Consider the following 19,175-nt stretch of genomic DNA (forward strand, 5'->3'; position numbering starts at 1 on the left):
ACAAATTAGTTATAGAAGGAACATACCTCAACATAACAAAGGCCATATATGACAAGCTCACCACTAGCTAGATCTTTGGTTTCTTTACGTGAAGTACCTTAAAAGTACTTGGATAAGTAGAATAAATATTTATTGAATGAATCAGTCAGTCAATTAATACAATGTTAGTGGTAGATCTACCTCCTTTTTTACAGAGGAGGTAAAAGATTGAGAGGGGTCAAATAATTTAGTTCTAGACCATGAAAGAGGTTTAAATGCTTTTGCTTCAATCATGTGGAACAAAAAGAATCAAAACAAGCAAATTTTTTTGAGTAGCCCCCTGTCGATTTACAAAGAGTTGCTCCTTCGTCATTCCACATCTTCAGAAGGCATGACATGTTTTCTGTATGTATCATTACCAGAAATAACAAGTATTGAGGGTTTTTATTTCTCTGAGAAGAAATAAAAGTAAACTAACAAGGGAGGGGAGGACAGAAGATCTCTAAAAATGAGAATAAGGACAAGTTGAGGGGATCAATTGTAAAAATAAAGAGAAAAGTAGTGGTGGAAGAGAAAGAAATGGGTCTGCCTCTGAAGATTCTACATCCCCAGGTTAAAAAACACTGGTACTTTTTAGGTGACAAAGCACTCCGAGATCTTAGCTGAGTTTTAGAATGAATTGTATGTACTATAGGAGCAGAACCTATGGTTTTTAACACTTGGATCAGGATAGACCTGGTGTACCAGTTCTTAGCATGTAGAAATGGCACTGCCACACTGGAGAAGGCCAGCAAGAAGGAGACGTTCTGTGCAAAAGCCTCACAGAGGAATCAAGTTGGAGAGACTTTGAGAAGTAGAGTCTACCCATGGCAGGACCAGGTCATTGAATACAATTCAGTTCAGTTCAAGTCAATGTATTCTTCCTTCCCCAACACTCACCTAATATATGAAGTAAGTTTAGTTGTCATACTTTTCAAGAAATTTTTTAAAGGATAATCAGGAAAAAATGTGCAATTAAAAAGAGAATCTTGAATACTAATTTGTATCTATGCATCATCTCAACCTCAGACCTCAAATAGGATTATTAATTGGCCATTTTCTTTTCACTTTTGAAAACCCATCTAATTGCAACTGTTACTTAATTTTTCCTCATTTCCTTAAAAAAAATGTGTATCTGATTCTTTCCTAAAATGATGTACTGGAAATAGAAATAATAAATGCTGTCTATGTAGAACTTCCTCTTGCATCTTGCGCTTTTAATACAGTTACAGGGTGTTATAAAAAAAACAGTTGTAAGCGTTGCACTTGTTGCCCCATGTCTCAGATGGAATAAGTTGGAGAAGTCTGGGGTCCAGAGCTTCATCCAGTCACCAGAGCTGGAAACCCTGTGTTGGGTGGCTGGGGGGAAAAGGCAAGGGAACTCAGGTGACTGGAACACCCTTGTTTTGGCCCCAGATTCTTATGGGTTTTCCATCCAGGGAACAAGCAGGACCGTGTGTGACCTGCGACTACTCACATTGACTAGATTAGAGAAAACCCAAACTTTGGCTACCTTTCCCCAGGCGCCCTTACCAGTCTGTTTACAAGATGACACAGGATGTAAAAACTGGGGATCCAAAGAAGAGGCCTTCTTGCTGAGACTTTGAATATAGATAGTTTCTGTAGGCTACTTCATGCCCCTCATCTAGAACCTACCATGATGCAGGTGGGTCAACAGCTCTTCTCTAGCTGGTTGGAAAAGACCAATCCAAAATGTGGGTGATCCAATGAGTGAGAGGCCCTTGCTTCAGAGGGGCACCTTTCTAACAGAGGATGGAGTGTTTACCTACTTCTCCTTCCCCATCAAAAACAACATCCTCTGCTCTTGTTAGAGCACAACTGAAATGTGGAGGGTGGAGGGCACGTTATGAGGAGGTGATCATTGTCAGATCTTCATTTCCTTTCTTTTTTATCTTTTTAATTTTTTAAATGATTTATTTATTTGAGAGAGAGAGCAGGAGCGGGGTGAGGGCGGAGAGAGGGACAAGCAGGCTCCCTGCTGAGCATGGAACCTGTTCCAGGGCTCGATCCCAGGACCTTGAGATCATGACCTGAGACAAAGGCAGGTGCTTAACCGACTGAGCCACCAAGACGCCCCTCATTTTCTCTCTTGGTGGAATTGTTTTCATGTGATTTTGGTCGGCCTGCCATGCTACTAACAAGCATGTTTTCCTCTGGGTTCCAGGGATATGGAAGTGAGTAGGTACATCTTCCATGGTTCTTTGTGGCACTTGATCAACATAGCGCAGTTTGACGTCCTTATCCCATATCACAGCTCCTCACTTTAGGGGAGGATTGGGGTGGGAATCGGGATGAATGCTATGCATTTCTGAGGCCAACAGGAATGAATTTTTAAGGATTTGTAACCAGGTGTGTGTGTGTGTGTGGGGGAAGATTGTGTCTATTATTAGGAAACATTTGTTTTTATTCTTGAAGTTTTACTGCTCAAATGTTGCTGTCAATGTTGAATATTTTGCTATCTTTTGGCAGCATGAAAATCATGCTTAAAATCATTTATCATAATCCACAAAGCAAATCCAGGGAATAGCTGGTAAAACAGATCCATTTTATTATAAATCTATGAATATTGTGCTTAATTTTACTGAAATTAAGGTTTTGCAGCAAATATATTAATAGTGAAACATTTGAAATAGAGAAATCATTTTTCATTAAGTACCACATTAAAAACTGACTAAAATGGATTACCTTGATGCCAATCTACCCGTGCATACAGGAAAGTTAAGTGTCCAGCAGTATTCAATGTAGTTATTAAATTATAGGAAGACATAGTTCATCTGTGGTGGAAAACAGGCATTGGTTATGTGACAAAGCATAACATCATTTTCTCCCCCTTTAACATAGCTTTATGTGGTCATAAGAAGAGATTTCTCATGGTACGTATATGTGAACCCCACTTCCTTTTTTTTTTAAGATTTTATTTATTTATTTGAGAGAGAGAGAGAATGAGAGATAGAAAGCATGAGAGGGAAGAGGGTCAGAGGGAGAAGCAGACTCCCTGCTGAGCAGGAAGCCCGATGCGGGACTCGATCCCGGGACTCCAGGATCATGACCTGAGCCGAAGGCAGTCGCTTAACCAACTGAGCCACCCAGGCACCCAACCCCACTTCCTTTTTATTTTAAAGGAACAATTCAGAAGTTATTGGCAACAATACGATCTACTGTGTAAGCACTAATTTCTTCTAAAATTAGTGTGCTTAAGACTGAAGGTCTTGTGTGTGTGTGTGTGTGTGTGTGTGTGTGTGTGTGTGTGTGTGACAGACATTGAAGTGTGGAACAAATATACCCCCACCAGTGTTTACATACTGGATACGTCCATGATTCAGAGAGACCTGCCTCTCCTTGCATAATAGTCATCTTTTATGAACATTGTAACACATGAAGAGCTTTGCTTCATGATATATTGTTCAACCTCCCCTAAACAATAAGTAAGTTGCACTTGTATATGATCTATGAGCAGTATTTTAAGGGTAGCTGGAAGACTATCAGGAGTAGCTGAAATATGTTTCAATGATTGTGTTTTGGGTTTTGATAATAAGCATCTTTTTCTGCAGAATGTACCAGTCATCAAGCACATGATGCTTCTCTATTTGAAACATTGTGTGTTTTGGTTCTCAATGTTGACTCTATGCCTGGATTCTGATGACCAGTGAATATGCCTGCCTGTGTTTTCAGATTTTTAACAGTGGATACAATTTTCCTTGAGAAAACAGACCATTTCTCTTAAAACAGATTAAGTTATAATCTGTACATTTTTAGTTTTTAATTTCCTTCCCAATCTTGATAGTTAAATTCTTCATATACTCCAGTCAGTAATTCAGAATCTCTTTTCCTGATTATCTGGAAGAGAAATAGTTTTAAGAACTTAAGAAATGCCACTTGAGGTCAAATCCATATTGCATTCCAGTGTCACTTCTGCTGGTGTTTGAAAGAATATGCTTGCCTTTTAGGTATCTTCTTTGAAAGGTTCGGAGATGCCCTCCAAAATATCCCTAACTCTATAATGTAGCCGGAATGTATTCCATCTCTTCTTAGACCCATTTAGATTCTCAGGCTGAACCATCTCTTAAAGCAGAGAGGGCAAACAGAAATGATTATTCCATTCTGCTGTTTCAGATGAAATGTGATCCTTAATTCTACCTGGGACTTTAGGATTTACTTGGTGTTTGCTTCATCCCAGACATTTTATTAATATCAGATCTGGTGTTTTGTTGTCATTTTGTGGTTCAAGTCTGAACTTTTTCTGTCTTTCTGATTTGCTTTGTTTCAGGAAATCAGAATGGCACACGTTCTTCCCGGTGTGCACCCGGAGATAGGAAATTATGATTAGCCTTTGGTGTGCTTGGATACTGAGGTATCCTTGACTGTCTATTGATGGTAGTAACTTGTTTCAAGTGCAAGCTTCGAGGTGTTTGTTTCCACCCGACTCTATAGATTTCAGGTAGAGTGGGCACTGGCTGATTATCACTCACTTTTACCATCAAAGATGGTCTAATTTTTTTGAAATTTTTTATTTTAGACTAAAAGCTGTCCAAGGTATTTTCTCAAAAGTTATTTTTTAAAAATTTCTATATTTAACCTGGATATAGATAAGTTATTTCCCTTTGTAAGATAACTATTTTAGTAAAATAAGTTGGATGAATAATTTGAAAGGGATATCTAGGACACTGAAAGGAACATTCATCTGAGGATGAACTTTTAGGAATTTTTGAAGTTACTCATTCGCAAGTTATGTTTCCTCTGTTTCTCTACATACCTTTGCTTTTGCTCATTATTTGAAATCACTGAAGATATTTTATAAGAATATGCATAAAATTATTCAGTTCCAGGAATATAAATTATGAAAATTGCAACCTGTTGCAATGCATTTGATAAATTGCATGTATATTTTTATAAGAAAAAGTGAATAAAACTACCTGGGTCATTTGTTTTTTATTGTTTTATGTATATGTTTCAGTTAATGCCAGCCTTCTGTCTCTGTCTTCCTCACACCAAGAAATGCATTCAGTGCCCCCACCTTACAATACTAAATTAAAAAGCTTGGCAAATAAAGGAAAAGTGCTCTCACTTATCTCTATTTAAAACAAGAGTCAGGGGCACCTGGGTGGCTCAGTTGGTTAAGCAACTGCCTTCGGCTCAGGTCATGATCCTGGAGTCCTGGGATCGAGTTCCGCATCGGGCTCCCTGCTCAGCGGGGAGTCTGCTTCTCCCTCTGACCCTCTTCTTCTCGTGTTCTCTATCTCTCATTCTCTCTCTCTCAAATAAATAAATAAAATCTTTAAAAAAAAACAAGAGTCAGACCTAGAAATGTTTTAAATTTTCTTTAAAATTCAATAATCAAAACCAACATATGAAAGTATTATTTTACCTTGTTATTTTGCTGATGTTGCAACTTCTTAACACTGGTTTTGAATGCTTGATTTTTAGAGTGACCCAGCGATCTACAAAAGAAAGCAAAAACATGGTATCCTATTTCCTGGGCTTATCAACATTAATAGCAACTACAGCTTTCTACTATTTTAGCTTTAAAATTAATATGAAAATGAAAATGGATAGCCTATTTTTGCAGGTGCTTTCCACTAGAGCTAGAAGAACTATGCTCTCTGCAACCGCCCCTGAGTTTTGCCTTCCAGTTGGCATACTGTTTCTTAGGCAATGGTGTCAAAAGGATTGAACAAAGCTCATGGGAAAGATGAGTGATAACTTCATCTTGCAAAAAGTGGAGTTATTATTTTTTTTGCGTTATTTTTAAAGTCAGGTTCTGAGTCGTGGTTGCTGAAAAACAACTGTGCCATGACATTTGTTCACACAGTTTAAAAATAAAAGTAATTTTAAAATTTGATGTCTATAATTCCAGACTTTTTAATATACATGTTATATAATTTCTGATGATAGTGTATACACATTTTGCATCTTGCCTTTTCCCTCTTTACATTATAAGATGGATATAATATTTGGAGAATACTTTCTGACATATGTTCCCTTATCAGTAAATGGTTTTCTTTCTCCCAACATTATGTCCATTATAATTTCAGGGAAAGGCAGAGAGAGGGTATCACTCTAGGAAGAAGAGCCTATCTGGGAGGTGTGGTTGGAGGACAGGCTCCTTGTTCCTTCCATCACCAGCTAAGGCAGCATTTCTGGCTCCTACTTACCCGGGCTGGGTGACTTGGAGGCTCAGAGTACTAAGGGATGGGTAGGTGCCTGGGGTCAGAACTAAGAGATCACAGGTGAAGGAAATATGAGGATAGAAACTTTCCAAAGGGCCTGGTGAGGCAAGAAGAGGCCTCTGCCCCCACTCCCCAAACATTTATGCACCACCTTGGAGAAAGGAAGGAAAGGGAAAGGATTTTTGAGCCTGATTATATACTCCAAGGGAACTGAGTTGCCTAAATTGATTGCTCCAACTATTAATCAGATGAAGTTTTTAAAATCGGATTGGACTATATTAAACTCTAACCCCTCCCTGTCTTGGTCCCTTCCCCGCCACCCCTTCCCCATTCAGTGGAGAAAGTGCTCATAAGGGATTAGGGACAGCTACTAGAGATAAAAATTGGATCCCTCCCTTGTCTGAGGTGTAGCAAGTGAGTAAATCTGTGATCTTACTGTAGTTAAGACAAGTACTTCCTTATTAAAATATCCTCATAGATGTCACTTTGCATCATCATTTCCTTAATCTGCCTCCTATATTTGGAAATAATTTTCATTATCATTTAAAAACATCACAGAGAACACATTAGGCCTATTAAATTAAAGGACAAAGTAAAAATTTTTAGATCTGAGGAGGAAAAGTCATAAGTAATTTACTCTATTAGATCTAGATTTGCATTTTCTGCATATGTAAAATGATAATTGTAATTAATAAAAGTCAAACTCATTAAGCTAAAAAAGGGACCTTTGAAAATGAAAATTTTGTTTATTCTTGGGAGAATTTTTGCCAAGTTCTTAATATAACTGAATATGTGTTTAGGACAATTAAAATTTAAGAAAACGAAAAATGTATGGAGTATATTGTTAAGTACTGAATTGAGGAAAAGAAGGAAAAACGAAGGTGAAAATAGAATGATGGCCGTAGAATGACCAAGAAAACAAACTGAAAATGTTCGTTGTGTATCCATGGACTCATCTCAGTAAGGGACCTGCCCTCAATATAATTTTCCTATCTCTTTTCTTCACTTTCAGGTAGACTAACAAAAAATGCAGCCGAGTTTATGATGCTTTAGAGAGTGCTGCTTTCAGTGTTAACAGCACTTTAGTGCCGTGGGCTGATTTGCTTCTGAGTTTAGGTTTAAACGCCAGGTAGGGACTCAGGTTTCTCCTTAACGGGGCTGCCCTTGGTGGATAATTACCAAATGGCTCCAATAATGCCTGCAGCAGAGCGGTTTACCCTGAAGAGCATCTGCTTTACTCCTCACCCAAACCCATGAATGTATTCCTGTCATCCCCATTATATGGACGAGAAATGTGGGGCTCAAAGTTGCTTCAGGTCACAACAAGCTGGGATAGAGCTTTAACTCAGGTCTCACTCTAAAGCCTCCGGTTTAATCACCGTCTTCAGTTATGGTTGATAAGGTCTTAAACGGTCACCTGATCCTCACATAAATAAACTGTCAGAGTCACATACATGATGGCATCTGGGAGGAACAGTAGTGGGATCAGGGATCCAGGGCGGACCCTCAGCACCCCTGTGCTTCAGTTCTGAGGCGGCTTGTGGGGGCCGTGGGGTTTGTCCTCATGCTGAGATCAAGGTTTAACATTTAACACTGAGCAATTCTACTCCTTTCCATAGTTAACCGGGATAGTAGCTGAGTGTGTCTGTCATTCCACGTATTTGCTATGCTTTTCCTACATATTTGAGCGAACCATACAAAGTTGCCAATGTTTGATGATTTGTTACTGATAAAATGGTAATGCCATATAGTTGAAACTAGTATACTTCTAAGTATACATAGTTTTATTATTAAATTATTACCCAAACAGGATCTATTATTCTGCAACTTACTTTTCTCATTTAATAAAATGTCTTATTTCTATGGCAGCTCTGGTAGACTATATTATTGCTTTTAACTGTTGTGTTCCGTAGTGACTGATACACCACACTTAACTATTTGTCCACAGAGGCGCTGTGCAGTTGTTTCACGATTCAAAGCCGTGATGCTGGGAACGTTTTTATAAACATATCTTAGTGCACAAATGCAACTATTTGTGTAGGAATAGTTGTCTAAAAGTAGAGTATATGAATCAAATTTAAAATTTTATCAATACCAACAAATATTTCTTGGAGAAAGGTTTTTTCCAATTTACACATCCACCAGCAATGCTTGATAGGACTAGTTTTCCCTGACATTACTCACATTGGATAGTATTAACATTTTTTACTGAACTCATGAGTAACAAATGATACCTCTTTATTGTTTTTGGATTTCCCTAATTATAGTGAGACTGAGTGCATCTTTGCCTATGTTTTCTTGGTCATCTGGATTTCTTCTATGAATTGCCCTTGTGTATTCTTTGCCCATTTTAATATTAGCATGCTTGTCTTTTATTGATGTGTAGGAGCTCCGATGATTATGGATGTTCAACCTTTACGATATTAAGATAGGTTACAAATATTTTTCTCCCACCTTGTTAATATGTTAATTTTATTTATGGTGACTTTTCCCCCTGTGGAAATTCTCCTTTTAATGTCATGTGAAATTGGTGTCTTAATTATGGAAGGCTTTTTTAGCCCAGGATTATACAAATGGTTTTAAAAATAGTTTTCCTCATACTTTCAAAGTTTTGATTTTAGGTTTCAATCTTTGATATAGAATGGATTGGTGTATAGTAAAAAACTAATTTTATTTCTTTCCTAAATGGAAGGCCAGTTGTATTCTAAACATTACTGACCAGTCCATACTTCTGCTACTGATTTGAAATGCTTGTTAAAATAGTCTAAATATAAGGGTCTATTTGGGGCTTATATATATTTGTTCTGTATATTTATTGTCCATCTTAGTGTTCTAAATATTATTTTATGTATTACTGTCCTTCAGACCAACCTCTCCATCATTGTACTTCAAGATTTTCTGTTGTACATTTTCATTTCCAGAAGAAATTTAGAACCAGAATGTCAAATTCCATATAAAATCCTGTTGGGATTGAGATTAACTTGGAGAAAGTTGACAGCATTATCATAATCCTCACTCACTTGAATGGATATTCTTGTGTTTTATGTTCTTTGTAAAGATGCTTTATAAACAATTTCATTTACTCCTTGCAGTAACCTAATAGGTGGGTTTTATTAGTTTCATTATCCAATGAGGGAATTGAGATTTTGAGACGTTAATTGGTCCAAGGTCACTTGATTAGTAAATTGCTAAGCCAAAAAAATTTTTTAGAAGGTTTACTTATTTATTTATTTGATAGAGCACAAGCAGGGGGAGTGGCAGGCAGAGGGAGAAGCAGACTTCCCGCTGAGCAGGGAGCCCAAAGCGGGGCTCGATCGCAGGACCCCAAGATCGTGACCTGAGACACTTAACCGACTGAGCCACCCAGGTGCCCCGAACCAAAATTTCCATCACAATTTGACTCCAGAATATTGCTTCTTAACCATAATTGGGTTAAGTCATTGTCTTTAAAGTGTGAATACTTTGAAAGAACAGGGTATGTTTCATGAAGAGAAAGGCTAAATCTCTCTAGCTTCTTGTTGATGGAGTAAGCAGATGGCCATGAGCTCCCTGGTTAGAGGGATTATTAGAGACTGGGGAAATTAGAGGGAAATTAGAGACTGTGGCCACTAGAATGATTAAGAGGACAGTAAAAACAAACACAGGAAGATCTACTCAAGATATGGGTCTCAGGTGATCACCACTGGGGAGATGTTCAGGTGTGTGTGATTGGAGACTCTTGACTGGGAAACGCGAGTCAGGCTCAGGAAGAAGCCCTCCACGGGCGGGCAGAGTGCATGTGTGGACTTGATCTAGGTGTCACAGGACTTGGAGAAGCGTTAGGGGCCTCTGTGTTCCCTGATCGTTCATAATGCCACCTACACCCTGAAGTCTGGTTTGTGAATAGAAGGCCAGTTATATCTTGCCTCCTTTTCCCTCTTCTTAAGAGCTTCTCTTAACCTTTCTGTTGGAAATAAAGGACTGATTAAACATACCATGTCTATAGACTAGACTACTATGTAATCATTAAAAATGATGGTACAGAAAATATTTAATGACATGGGGGAATGTTCTATGTAAAAAAGCTGTGTATAAAAGAAGCCGGTCTGATTCCATTTTGCTTTAGGACATTCTATGTAAACATTCTGTAATAACATGTGCATCACAAGATAAGAACAGTTAATATGATGAATATCACATGATTTTTCTTTCTCATAATTCTCTGTATTTTCCAAATTTCTCATGATGAAAGCTATATTCACAAAGAGGGAAAAAACAAATATTACACACACACACCCCTCAACACCAATTAAGGTAGGAGACCATGTAGTATTGGTCTTGAAGCTGACAACAGGCTCTTTTTCCTTCCCTTGTTGGTCTTACTGAAATACTGCTGAAAGGCCAGAGCAGTGGTCTCAAAGTGTGGTCCTTGGACCGCCAGCAGCAGCCTTACCTGGGCCCTACCCAGACCTGCTGCATCAAAAAAGAGCACAACAGGGCCCGGCCATGTGTTAAAAGAAGTCCTCCTCTGGGAGATTTTGATGTGCATTGGAGATCGAGAACCCGTGGATTTAGAGGAACGTATGCATTCATTCTAACGATAGGTTTCTCAAAAGCAAGAATAACAAATTCCTGGGTCTATAAAGTGACTGTGCTCGACCTACCTGCACGGAGCTCCCTTTCCCTGGATGACCTCACATTCCTCTGTGGGGGCACAGAGGCCCGGGTCCCGGTGGTGCCCACGCCCCCGGCTCACGCGCCCTGGTCAGCAGTGACACTCTGCTTCCTTGGTCCGCTCATTTTTCACACATTCGGCAAATTCGCCACAGGCCAGGAATTTGCAGGGATCTGCTTGATCCGCTGTAAGAGATGGGCGGGTTTTAATGACTACGTGGATGCCCGTGCAGCGACCTGGTGGAAGTCAAAGGCCAGAGACCAAAGAGATTTGCCATCACTCCATTTTGGAGTGGGTTGTCCAGTAATGGTAACAGACTGGAGTGAAAAGTGAAATGCACATTTCTGTATCTTTGAGATTATGGACACAGGTGATAACATATTTACTATGAATATAATTATGCACAAACTTGGTTGGGCATCAGAATCAACCAGAGGCCTTGTTAAAACACAGGTTCCTGGCCCCATCCTCAGAGTCTCTGAAGCAGAGGGCTTAGTACGGTGACTGAGAATCTGTGTTTCTAAGGAGGTCTCAGGTGACGCTGCTGCATCTGGAGAGCACGTTCGGTAACCGCTGCATTAGAGAATTAAGATTTTTTTGTTTGTTAGGTTTTTAAGGTAAGCATTTTCTGCAGAGATGAGTTGTGAAAATATGTACTTAAGATCAGGTATACCTTATAAAGTAGCCAAGCAGTCATATATGTGGATGGTTTTGAGAGCTCAGGACAATTTCCTCATTTAAAAAGTATCTTTCTCTTAGTCCCTTGCTGATTCCTTAGGCCTTAATGTTAAGAGATCTTTCCTTTGGATTAATCATTTTTCCCCTATTAAAGTTCAAATAGATCTCTAGTCTCTGTTTTTGAGAGACTAGAGATCTATTTGTTTCAGGTCATTGTTTCATTTATTTAAAGTGAATGGCATTTGTACGTGCAAAGACTATGACAGGCATCCCGACCGGACGGAGCAGCACGAGCAGAGGCACAGAGGTGGGGAAGCAACAGACAGGAGAAGAGAGAGCCCGGGAGACCCACTTAGGAGGCAGCAGACACTCATGGACAGGAAGGCAGGGAACCAAGACTGGAAAGATAAGGCCAAATTCTGGTAGGTCTCAAAGGCCATGCTAAGGAATTTGGACTCTATAGGCAGGGGGAGGCCGGGGAGGATTTCCGGGTGAGGGAAGGGGCTCATCAGAACTGTGCGTTCAAAGATCTGTAAATAGCATTGTCAGAATTAGGATGATTTCAAGTGATCAGCTGGTCCTGTATTTCCCAAGTGGGAACATTTGCAGAACTCTAATTCAGCAGGACTTAATAGGTTTTATACTAAGAAGAGGTTGGTGGCTAAATAAGCTTTTTCCCCTCCCCCGAAATGCAGGGTGACGTAAACGTAACAGCTTTCTCTCTCCCTTGTTTCTCTTTCTCCCTCTTCCCTCCAAACTTATCCCCCTTCTCTTTTCACTTTTAAATTTCTTAGGGTCATTAATAAGCTAATGTCTTTTGTGAATCTTCAAGTGGGAAACATAGTGGCTTTGTCAAGTTTACTGCCCACAGAAGCTCTGCGCAGGGTCACTAGGACACGGTATGGGGTGAGAATGCCGATGAACCTTTAGGCTCATTCATCCAGCGCCTCCTAGTGGTGGCAGAAGTGATAGCGAGGGAGATTAGTAAAACCAGCCCCAGCGCTGGGGCAAGAGCAGGAAAAACCGTGTCTGGGGCTCCCAGCAGGTAGACCTGCTAAATGACTTCACGTGAAGTTGTATTTCTTTGCAACGTGAGGGTCCCTTATGGGCAAGCAGGACTGACTAATGTGAACTGGCTTCGTCTGCTTGAAAGTTCCTAAAGCTGGCCATGTTAGGGGATCCTTGTCACTGTTCAGAAAATGACTCAGACTTACCCTGACAACCCAGGCGATTCACATCCAGGGCCAGGTTTAATAAATAACAGCTGTCAGTGACCTTACACTCAAGGCTTGTAGTCTTGATAACGGAAATCAGGGGGGAATAGTCAAGGAGCTCCATTTCCTTCTCTCCGCAGCAGAGAAATATATTAACTAGGAAAGCTGATGGAACGCACAGGTTCTACCCCTCTGAAGAGTAATAGCAAATGTGTGATAACCAAATGAGTTTCCCATTAAAAAAATGTTACTGTTTTACTGTCATTTCCTTCAGCCCAGCTAGGCATAGTCTAGGCACCAGTAAAGCTGAACAGAACACAATAAGGCAACGTTGGAGAAATAAACTTATCCACATTCAGGGACCCTAGACCAGATATATTTGAAAAACAAATGCACCTAGTTCATAGACAACTTGCTTTCCCCGTGTTATTTATTCAGGACCAGTCCACAGAGAAGTAGGAGAGTTCAAATCACCAAGCTTAGTTTTTGTTTGTTGTGTATTTGCTGTGTATACTTTCCTGGGTACTAAGACAACATTCATTGATCCAACACATATCAGCGTGGCCCTTCAAAATCTTCAGCATTAAGAATTTCCGACCAACTAATTGCTTTAGATTTTAATTTTACCCTTAGATAAAATCTTACATTTTAGATACAATGTTAGAGCTGAAAGGTATTTTAGAACCTTCTCACGCATTTGCTCACTTTGCAGATGAGGAAGCTGAGACTCAGAAGTTGAGTGTTGCAAAGCCCAAGGCTGTTTGTGTGGATCCTCTGTGTGAGGGGCAGTGCCGGGGAAGGAAAGAGCCAAGAGGGGGAGTTGTGGGACCAGGCATGAAAAGGCAGTTGCCGTTAATTAGAATCGTTAATAGAAGAGATCATATTTAGAAATTTAATTTGTGAAGCAGCCCGTACTGCTTCCGTTATTATACTTCAAAAATACTTTTCCTAGGTATGTTGATGGCCCTCTACTTACATACCAATCTTGAGGGGGCACCTAAAACTTCGGACTTCAGGCGAAGACTGAGAACTGGATGTGCGCTGATCATAGGGAGGAGGCGCCACGGAAGAGAAGAGATTGTACAATGGATGAAAGTTTAGTAGAAATTTTTTAAGCGAAGGTTTCCCTATACTGTTGTCATTTTCTTTCTTTGTCATATCCCAAAGACATTTCTCCTTAGAATGATGGGCATATTCATCAGTCACCTTAGGCCATACGACTATTTGCCTCCTCCTTAATACATCACCAGGGCTTTGCACAAAATAAAATTTGCACAAAATCAGTCTGAACTTCCTCCACTCTGCTCTTGATTTGATCAATACATTATGTAAACATGATGTAGCAACAACCTGAACAGTGTGTAGCTTGGAAAGAAGGAAGACAAAAGAGACTTGAGATCCATAGTTGGTTAAGAAGAGTACAACTGGATGCCATTTTCTAGAAGAATATTTTCAAGTCATAATCAAGCTGTGTGTGTGACTTTGAAGAAGTGAAGTCCTCATGACTGGTGCATAGACTAGTTGGTCTATAATTGCCTTAGCTTTCTGGATTTGCTTAAGCCCTCTTTCAATACATTCTTTTTATGGCACTATAGAGAGGTTTCTTCATGGGCCTGTACCACACCCACCAAACACCTACCATCGTTTGGCGTAGCCTCTGGGGCTTACTATAATTGCTTGCTGGCAAAATGAATTAATTTTCTGTCCTTAACTTACTTAGGTAGCTCTTCTACACAGCAAATTTGACAATCTCTGTGTAGAGGCAGTCCATGGCACTTGGCCTTAGTGTGTAGAGCCGTGTCAGGAGCTGCTCGTTTGCAGCTGGTAGGAAAGTTCCAGGTCCATCCTGACACCAAGAGGTCCTGTCTTCATCCCCAGCTTCCCATGTGGATTCTGGAGGTAGTCAAAGCATTAATGTCATTCCATTTCAGGCCTTGCCCTGACGTAGCCTTAGGGATCATGATCTTGAACCTCCAGCTTCACCAGGAGTGCAATGACAGTTATTTATATGAACAGGGAGCTCGCATTTATTGAGGGCCATTTTGTGTTTGGCATTGTGCTGGGCACTTCAACCATGTCTTCATTAATATTCACAACCACCTTCCAGAGCAGATATCACTGACCTCATTTTCATAAGTGAGGAAACTGAAGTCCATTTTATTTTTTTAAAATATTTTATTTATTTATTTGAGAGAGAATGAGAGAGAGCATGAGAGGGGTGAGGGGCAGAAGGAGAAGCAGACTCCCTGCTGAGCAGGGAGCCCGATGTGGGGCTCAGTCCCAGGACTCCAGGATCATGGCCTGAGCCCAAGGCAGTCGCTTAACCGACTGAGCCACCCAGGTGCTCCCTGAAGTCCATTTTAGCTAGAAAGTATAACCCTAGATTAGCATCCACATGTCTGCTTACAATGTTCAGCTTTTGACATCATTCTAGTGGTTTTCCAATATGGGGTTTCCAGGAGACACCTCAGGGTCCAAGGGGCTAACAAGGGATGGTGGGGATGGTGAGAGGCCCAAACATGCCAGCATCTTTCCTCTTGCCGGTTCACATATCAGACTTCCACAAATGCTTTGCTTTGAACAAAGGCTCTCTTAACTAAACAAGAGCTCAAAACCACTGTCTGCCCAAACTCCTTCATCAGGCAGAATGTTTGCTTAGAGAAGCACAGTCTGATACTACAGCAACTCCACATTTGTTCCTGTTGCTCAAATGTGACAGCAATGACCACAGCTTGAAGGAAGTGAGCTGCTATGTGGGACTTGGGCATATCATTCTGAGATGTCCAGTGTAAGCACATTTTATGTATCAGTTTCTCCCCTGATTTGCTTATGTACTGTCTTTTTATCTCTGTGCCAAAGGTCCTGAAAAGCATTCCCAACTGGCTGACTGAAGAAGGATGTCCCTTAGCTCTTCATCATGTGATCAAAAGCATTTAAATAAATGTTCCTTGCCTGCAGGGAACACTTTGAGGCATTTTACAGTTAACATTAAAAAGATTATGGTTTTGGTCACCAAGCAGTTTATAAATTCATAGGACCCTGACGGTCCAAGACTGTCTTTCTCAAGCTTCTTGTCATGCTTGTCAGGCCTGAAAAAAGACTCTCCCCGTCTCTCAGGCCTCTGAGGGTGTCTGGTGCGCATGTCTCTAACCCCAGTTCATTGCACGGCGCCCCTTTCCCACGTACAGCAGACCGTCCTGTCACTTGCCCCCGAACTGATTGATTGCCTTTCTGCCCTGTTCTTTATAATTTCATTATGCCCTTCTCTTGCGTTCTGTGGCACCACTCACGTGTTGGACAGGAAGTGAAGCATCTCCTTTGATTGGGTCCTGTCCTAAGGCGAGATTTCAGCTCAGTTTGGCTGAAACTCAGGCTTCCCCTGGGCTGGCCTGGGCTGAGGACCTGTTCGAACGTCTTTTGCAGGGACGCCTCTCCAAGCCCTCCAGCAGCCCATTTCAGTGTGATGAAACCGAGTGTTCGCTAGATGGCACTCAAGAGCAACAGAAGTAGGAAGATTTAAGGGATGAAATTCTAAGAGCCCCAACGGCTTTCTGTCTTCTTAAAAACCACTGTGCGGTGAGCACTGGTGGAGGGAAGAGAAGTCTGGAAGGAATTCGCGCGGTGGCGGAAGGAGCTCCAGGGTACGGCAGATAGAGCCATTAGTACTGCGTGATGACCGCGACAGGTCGGGCCTCGACGGCTGGGGGAGGGTGGTGGAAACTCCTGGATCATCTTTTCCCGTTCCCATAAGGCAGAGCTAGGGCTCCGGAGGTCCGAGGCAGGCGGGCCCTCAGCGCCCTGGCGCCCAGCGTCACCAAGCCTCCCACCTGGACTCAGTGACTAGATTTCCCACGGTTGGCGGGGGGAGTAAAGCCGGCCAGGTGCGCGCACCTACCGCTGCGGGGGGGGGGGGGGAGGAGGGATGGGGTGAGGGCAGCTGTAAGACCATCTCTCCTTCCCCTCCCAACTCATAGCCAAGGCTTGGAGGTCCCAGTTTCGTTGGTGGTCAGGAGGGGAGGTCTTTGCCTAGAGCAGCAAAGAATGACAAATCAACCCGTCCCAACCACTGGTAGTTTGCAGGGCGCAGGACACACGCTTAGCCCCTATACTCTTAAGCGCTCAAGAACATGTTTTAAATTCTTTAAAATGAGAAAAAAAACAATATGATCCACGCTGGATATTCATTTTTATACCATAAGATATAATAAGTCATAAGATATAATTTTAGGTATTTTTATTGACTCATAAGATATAATTTTAGGTATTTTTATTGACTCATAAGATATAATTTTAGGTATTTTTACTGACTGATTTTAAAAAGTTTTTAAAATTTGTTTGAGAGATCGTGAGCAGCAGCAAGAGAAGGAGAGGGAGTCTCAAGCAGGCTGTGCTGAGCACAGGGCCCAGTCTCCGGGCTCCATCTCACGACCCTGAGATCATGACCTGAGCGGAAACCAAGAGACCGGGGCAGAACTGACTATGCCCCCCATGTGCCTCGAATTTTAAGTATTTTTATTAATTAATGTTAATATTTTATTAATATTCACAGAAGGCCTAGAGCCCACAAAATCTTAATGCTGCACTGGTAGTCTATTTCCTTCTCAAGATGTGAATGTTACCCTAATACAGTGTTTGGTGCTCAGCACTCAGTAATCTATATAAATATGCCTGTCCCCTGAGGGTGCCTTTGAGTTATAATGCAGGGACCTCACCTTCCACACAGGCCCATCTGGTTTATTTTCCCAGATCCTGAGAACATTCCAGGATTCGCTGCACCTACAGAGGGAGTGAGTCCGCTCTTCGGGGCTGTTGGTGCTGCAGCCTCCAGGAAGGTGCCCTGGGTGGGGGAACAATGCCAGCATCCATCTGTGGCCTTGGGAAAGTAGGTTAGCATCTTTAGTCCCACTTGGCCTTCTATAAAATAGGTTATTTAAACCAGATGATTGCTAATGTCCCTGCAGCTCAAATATAAATCTCCCGTCCTAGGCGTCCTATGGGAACCGCACAGCTGGAACATTAGCGGGACACATACCTCTAGAACTGCTGATGGAATTCAGTGATCAAAGGAACTTTAAAAAAAAAAATCTGTAACTAAAGTTAATATTTCATTGTTTTATTATTTAATTATTGGCTAAAACATGTTTTGCTTATGCCTTATGGCTGAAGGGCAGGATTAGGGTGAGAATAATCATTAGATGATAGAGAGTACATGGCATAGCACCCACCATGCATGTGGCTGGAGCTTAACACACATCTGTGGAACTGAGTAAGTTACTAACGGGAGATCTTTTCTGGGTTAAAGGGACATGTAATGTGAAAAACTTTGGGTTTTGTTTTAATTATCCACCATTCTCAAGAACAATAACCACAAACTGTTTATCGTAGGCTCTCAGAAACTTCTTCTGTGAGTGGATGTGTGAATGCCCTTACACATCTTGCTCTGGCTGGGAGACTTAAGAATTATTTCTGCTCTTGGTCATTATTTATATCTGCCAAACTGAAGCATTTTGGGTGCATCGGTGCTACGACCTGAGTGTCCCAGGATCAGCTGGTGGAAGGAGAGCTCCGAGAGCAGGGGCTGAGGGAGGTGGCCCGGCAGCTGTTCCGTGCAGGCTTTGCATTCAGGGGTTCCGTGAAGGATTCCAGGAGCATCCTAGGGAAGCTCCAAGCAGTGGCTCACGTGTGGGATGAGGGCCCGGGTTGAAACTCTGGAGAGGGCTAAAGGTACCTGGCGGTCCAGGCAATATCGGAGTTCCCTCAGGGAAGCAGGTAAGTTAACAGCCAGGAAGCACAGGACGGCAACAGGGTAAAAACAAGACACGGGGCCAGAGACAGAGGGCAGAGGGCAGGGGCAGAGGCTGGGAGAGTCTCCTGGAAGGAGAATTCCTGTGGGTGCTTCAGCTCAGAAGGGACAGTCCTAGCAGAGCCAATAGTACATGTGAAGGGGACATTAAGAAGTTCGGGAATTTTGTTTCTAAAAATGAACTTTTGGGGGGGCTTTCTAAGAATATAACAAAATATTATAGGAAATTTCACTTGGTGAAATGTGAAATCTAACAATTCATTTAGGATTAAACTTAAGTGTGTTGTCATTTTTTCTAAATAAACAACCTTTGTATAGCCAGTAGGAGGGCTGGTAAGACTCTTTATAGGGTGCCTGGGTGGCTCAGTCGTTAAGCGTCTGCCTTTGGCTCAGGTCACGATCCCGGGGCCTGGGATTGAGTCCCCATGTCAGGCTCCCTGCTCAGTGGGGAGCCTGCTTCTCCCTCTGCCCCTCCCCCTGCTCATGCTCTCTCTCTCTCTCTCTCTCAAAAATAAATAAATAAAATCGTAAAAAAAAAAAGACTCTAAAGAGGCAGTAGACAGACTTGAAGAAAGCACACAGAACTGCCATCAAGTTCCAGCTGCAGCCCTCGGTAATTG

The 19,175-nt window shown here is 41.6% G+C and overlaps 1 protein-coding gene across 1 annotated transcript in view; it reads right to left on the reverse strand.

The window, feature by feature from the left end:
* Positions 1–3,798: 3,798 nt before the first annotated feature.
* The window catches only part of IMPG1 (interphotoreceptor matrix proteoglycan 1), a 70,424-nt gene continuing 55,047 nt past the window's right edge, over positions 3,799–19,175 (reverse strand). The window contains 3 exon segments of the mRNA XM_073890421.1: positions 3,799–3,876; positions 5,405–5,477; positions 10,850–11,045. Of these exon segments, the coding sequence (XP_073746522.1) occupies positions 3,799–3,876; positions 5,405–5,477; positions 10,850–11,045 (347 nt within the window).

This window comes from Callorhinus ursinus, unplaced genomic scaffold (genome assembly GCF_003265705.2).
Source record: "Callorhinus ursinus isolate GAN/ISIS: 27379988/994484 unplaced genomic scaffold, GSC_fseal_2.0 scaffold151, whole genome shotgun sequence".
Lineage (NCBI taxonomy): Eukaryota > Metazoa > Chordata > Mammalia > Carnivora > Otariidae > Callorhinus > Callorhinus ursinus.